The sequence below is a fragment of the Nycticebus coucang genome, chromosome 4 (assembly GCF_027406575.1).
Source record: "Nycticebus coucang isolate mNycCou1 chromosome 4, mNycCou1.pri, whole genome shotgun sequence".
In the NCBI taxonomy this organism is placed as follows: domain Eukaryota; kingdom Metazoa; phylum Chordata; class Mammalia; order Primates; family Lorisidae; genus Nycticebus; species Nycticebus coucang.
In genome coordinates this window covers 87,109,922-87,114,745 of record NC_069783.1, presented here as the reverse complement: position 1 = coordinate 87,114,745, position 4,824 = coordinate 87,109,922, and the positions used below count along the sequence as shown (strand labels likewise).

Below are 4,824 nucleotides of genomic sequence, written 5' to 3'. Positions count from 1 at the left end.
TCTTTAAGTTGCCATGCCTGTGGACTAGGGTTTCGATGAGTCCCAGTGTGCCAAAACTGGTCTCACTCTGCTCCTGAGGGCTAGGACTGTAAGGTGGCTCAGTCCCCACCGTTAGGCTGCTCAGTTGATAGATTACTAGCTCCTGCCCAATTCTTGCTCTGCTACCCTGAGGGTGGAGCTTGCGGGGGCAGTTCTCTCACAATGGCTCAGCTTGGCCCACAGCTGAACACTATTAGCTCCATCTGGCTCAGCAGCTCAGTCTGGGGCCCTAGACAATGCCCAAATTTCTCTGCACTCCTGCCCAAGCTCTCCCAAGGCAGTTCAACTGAGTACCGAGTCCAAAAACACCAAAACAGCTCACAGGTAAGGCTTTTTTAGTTTACAGTCTCACTGCTGGTTTACTTAAAGCTGCCGGAGAGATTAGACTAAATGAACACATGCAACCACTTGCCAGTTTTCCACTGCTTTTGTCCTCCTCTTGGGGTCCAGAAGTCTCTTGTTGACTCCCCGTGTCCTCAAAGGAATGATTATAGGCAGATCCCACCAGCCAGAGATGCCTGGTATCTTGTCTCCCTAGAGTCCCCAGTTGTCTCCCACAACTGTGCCCAGTTGCAATGAAGCTGTTACTTGGCTGCCATCTTGCTCGGATCCAATCCTTGGCTTGTAAAATAGTGATTCCACCCCTGGGAAAGGAAAGTGGAGAAGACCTAAAGCCTTCCTCTGCTTCTACCTACAGCTTAACTCTATAATAGACATTTCTTAAAAGAGGACTTACAAATGGCAAACAGTTATATGGACACTGATTCAGTGACCTTGAATTTTATCCCATCATTCCAGTGTGGGTTCATTTGTAGGATGTATGTATCCATGTGGAAGGAACAGATATAATGTTCAACACACCTGGATGAAAATCTCAGCCTCAGCACTTGCTGTCTGTGTGGGTTTGAGCAAATTACCTGTGTACTCTGATGAGCAATTTTCTCATCTGTGAAATGGAGCACTGCAGTTACCAAGAGATATCCTGTGGGCTTAGGCATATAATGGGCCATGAAATATATTATTTTAGTAAAAATCACCCATGTCTCTGTTTTTGCACATTTAAATATCTTAGACTGAAGAGGCTATGTAAAATAATACTAGCCAGATGTTATTTTCAACTAGAAGTTATCAATATTTATTCTATCTTGCCTCATTGTGGGATACAGGTTTCATGTACATTTGTTTCCACCATAAGTAACTCTACCCACCCACCATGTGTAACATTAAGTCATTGAACAAAGAGATTACAAATAACCATAACCTCTTTAGTTTTTGTTTTCCCTGATCCTTGTTTAGGTTAGTTTTCTAGCGCTACTGTAAAAAAATTTTTAAACTTTCGTGTCTTAAAACAATGAAAATGTTTCCTCTCACGGCTCTGGAGGCCAGAGCCTAGAATCAGTGTCCCTGGGCCAGAATCAAAGTGCTACAGGGTAGGCTCCTCCAGAAGCTCTAGGGGAAGGTCTACTCCTTGTATCCTTCTGCTTCTGGTGGCTACAGGTTGCCTTGGTTTGTGGTCACATCATTTGAGTCTCTGTACTCACACTGCCTTCTGCTCTTTTGTCTGTGTCAAATGTCTACCACTGTTTTATAAGGACACTGTGACTGCCCTTGGGGTTCACCTAGTTAATACAGATAACAATTTCCCAATCTCAGTATACTTAATTTATATCTGCATAGGCCATTTTTTTTTCAGATAGGACAAAATTCAGAGATTCCAAAAAGTAGGATATGACATTCTGGGGTCATATCCTATTTTTAGACATTGAAGTATTCAAGTACTAATAGTTTCTGTGTATATACATCACAATCTTTCTCTCTCTTAATTCACTTTCCTAAGTGTATCTAGTGCCAACTGTGTTCAGGTTCTGAAGGGCACATATAGGAGGGTCATTGCTAGGATTTATTAAAGACATGCTCTGTCCCTTATTCTCATGCAAAATGAAGGACACAGCCAGAGATGACCCTCAACCCCTGGGAAGAAGTTGTCTCTACAGGGAATAGTCATGTACTATTATTCTCCAGACCTTAGATTGTCTTCAGAGCATGGAGGGGTATGGATGGCTCCTGGTTCAAATAAGAACCACCTTGACCTCCTATTTTTTTTTTTTGTTTGTTTTTTTTTGCAGTTTTTGGCCAGGGCTGAGCTTGAACCCACCACCTGCTGCATATGGGGCCGGCACCCTACCCCTTTGAGCCACAGGCGCCACCTATTGACCTCCTATCTTAACCCTTTCCCCTCTCTAGGGAGGTATATTTGATGTGAGTAAAGTGACAAAACTGTCCAAACTATAGAAATGAGTATAATTTTGATTCTGTGTTTCTAGTTAAATTCATAAGATATTTGAAATATTTTGAAAAATTTTTATATGATAATAATTTTATAGTCTATCTTGGTTCAGTAAATAGAAGAAATCTCTAATGTAGCAACGTAATATGCAATTTCTTCATAATTTGGTAAAAAATAATCAGATGTTTGCTTACCTGCTACTCAATCTAGCCTTATCTACTGCTGAAGGCTTTTAGCGAGATCTACTTTCTCATCTACTTCTTATGTTTGTTCCTTTCAGGGCAAGTTTTAGGCAATCAGGAAAGTGTATCCGGATAGATTCCAGGGGTGAACCAGGTCAGCAAGGACCAAAGGCTCCCTATAAACACAGCTGAACTGGACTCTCCTGGAATCTCTGATGGCCTGGTCTGGGCTTAGGTCAACAGTTAACTTGGCACCTAATTAAGCAGAATAAACCTCTATCTCCATAAGATAGAATATCCAGGGATTATTCTGCAGACTTGTGTGTGTTCCAGATGTCCTCTGTTCCACCCTTTGGAGAAGAGCCCTGTGAATGGGGCAGCATAGCCTGCTGCCCTGGGAGGCCCCTGAAGAGGGCTCTTGTTCAGCTCATAAGGCATGCAAATCAACTCAAAGGAAATATGTATTTATTTAACTCTAGGTCCTAATGGTAGAGTAGCCCTGGCCTTAACTACCAGCGACATTCCCCTTGACCTTAGGTTTAGAAGCAGAAGATTCTGTGGAAACTCCAAGATGAGCTTCCTGGTCCTGCTTCTCTGCATCCTGGTACTGGGCTTTCAGGGTAAGTACATTTAATTCTTGCAGATCAGAAACAGGAATTTTAGCATCTGACACAGACATAATGTTCCAAAATTACATTGTAACGTGTAGAGAAGTTTTAATTTAACTCATATTAGTAAACTAAGGCAGAGGTGCAAAGAGCACTGAACCCATCCTTGGCCTCTGTCCCTGTTTTTCTCCCCAAGGCTTCCTCTATTAAGAGGCTTACCAGGGCCCTACTCAGGCTATGAGAAAAGGACTTGCCCGTTAGCCTCTCAGGATGGGGCTGTGCCATGCTGTGTCTTGTTGCATAGCTGCTTTGGTCCTGAGGACACACTGGCAGCCATGTCTATATGAATTCTTTTATGTAGAGGAAGGTGGGAAGGCCAGAGGTACTAATGTTTGTCACATTTGAGTATTGCATTGTTCTTCTAAGGAACAGGGCTAAGCCTTAGAGAGAGATAATACATTGTGCTTCTTGGGTGGGGTGTCCTTGCAGGCTGCAGGGGGCAGATTGTCCTGACTCAGTCTCCAGAGACCCTGACAGCATCTCCAGGTGACTTTGTCTCCATCACCTGTAGAAGCAACATGGAGGTAGGTACCTCCATGGCCTGGTACCAGCAGAGACCCCAGGAAGCCCCAAGGCTGCTCTTCTTTGGGGCTTCTTCCAGGGCTGCTGGAACCCCTTCCAGGTTCAGGGGAAGTGGTTCTGCCACTGACTTCTCCCTCGCCATCCATGGGATGAAAGCTGAGGACGTCGGTGTGTTTTACTGCCAGCAGCACTTCAGCCGGCCTCTCACAATGACAGGTCCCCAAACAAATATCCTCTTTACGGGCCAAAGACCTTGCCTTGTTGCAAAGGCACCTGCTTCCTGCTGAAGCCACAGTTTGAGAGGAGTGAAAGGTCCACATGGTCCATGTCTAAGTTCTTATTGTCTGTGTTTTCTGCGCTAGTGAAGCAGGGGAAGGTTGAAGAGTTGTTACTCTAATTAAACCACATCGTGGAGAGGAGAATTGGGCAAGGGGATTGAAGGCAAGTTGTGGTTTAGACAGATCCTATACATGGGTCAGTTTATTGATGTTTCCTCTGTATATGGAAGCATAACAGAGCACCCCCATAACTTAAGAGATTGATACCATGATGTATTATTGTTAATGAATCTGGGGTTTGCTGGGAGGTTTCTCTGCTGCTTTGCCTGGGTCCCTTGTGCAGCTGCAGTCATCTGAGTCAGTGGGCTGGTGGTTACTGTTGGCCTCACCCATCTGCCTGGGTTTGGGGCTGGTTGTTGGCTGAGAGCCTCAGTTTTCTTCTTGGTGACATGCCTGAGGGAGGGGAAATGGGAGCAGTCCGTTTCAGATTCAGGCACTTAAGAGAAAATTGTAAAACAGTTTAAATGAATAATATAAGTTATTGTTGTTATCAGCATGCACTGGCAATTCTGAAATATACTAGAAATAAAATAATTCTTCTCAAGGAAATGACCATGCCCACTGCCCACCCCCAAACATTTCTTATGTCCCTGAACAGATTTACTCATGTTTGTACTTGGTGCTGGCTAATGGCTGGTGCCTCAGTCTCCTCTGCGTGACCTCTCATCTTCCATGGGCTAGATTGGTTTTTTACCTTCCAAGAGCAGAGCTGCAAGGCCTCTGCACTCCTGATCACAGTGTTGTGTTCTCCTCCTTCTACTGCTCAAAGCAAGTCCAGAGAGCACCCT

The 4,824-nt window shown here is 44.3% G+C and overlaps 1 gene segment (V, D, J or C); it reads left to right on the top strand.

Moving 5' to 3' along the window:
- The first annotated feature begins 3,016 nt into the window (after positions 1 to 3,016).
- Positions 3,017 to 3,985, top strand: LOC128584349 (immunoglobulin kappa variable 3-15-like). The segment is given in 2 exon segments: positions 3,017 to 3,128; positions 3,606 to 3,985. Coding segments are annotated over 2 exon segments (429 nt in total).
- The last annotated feature ends 839 nt before the right edge of the window (positions 3,986 to 4,824 follow it).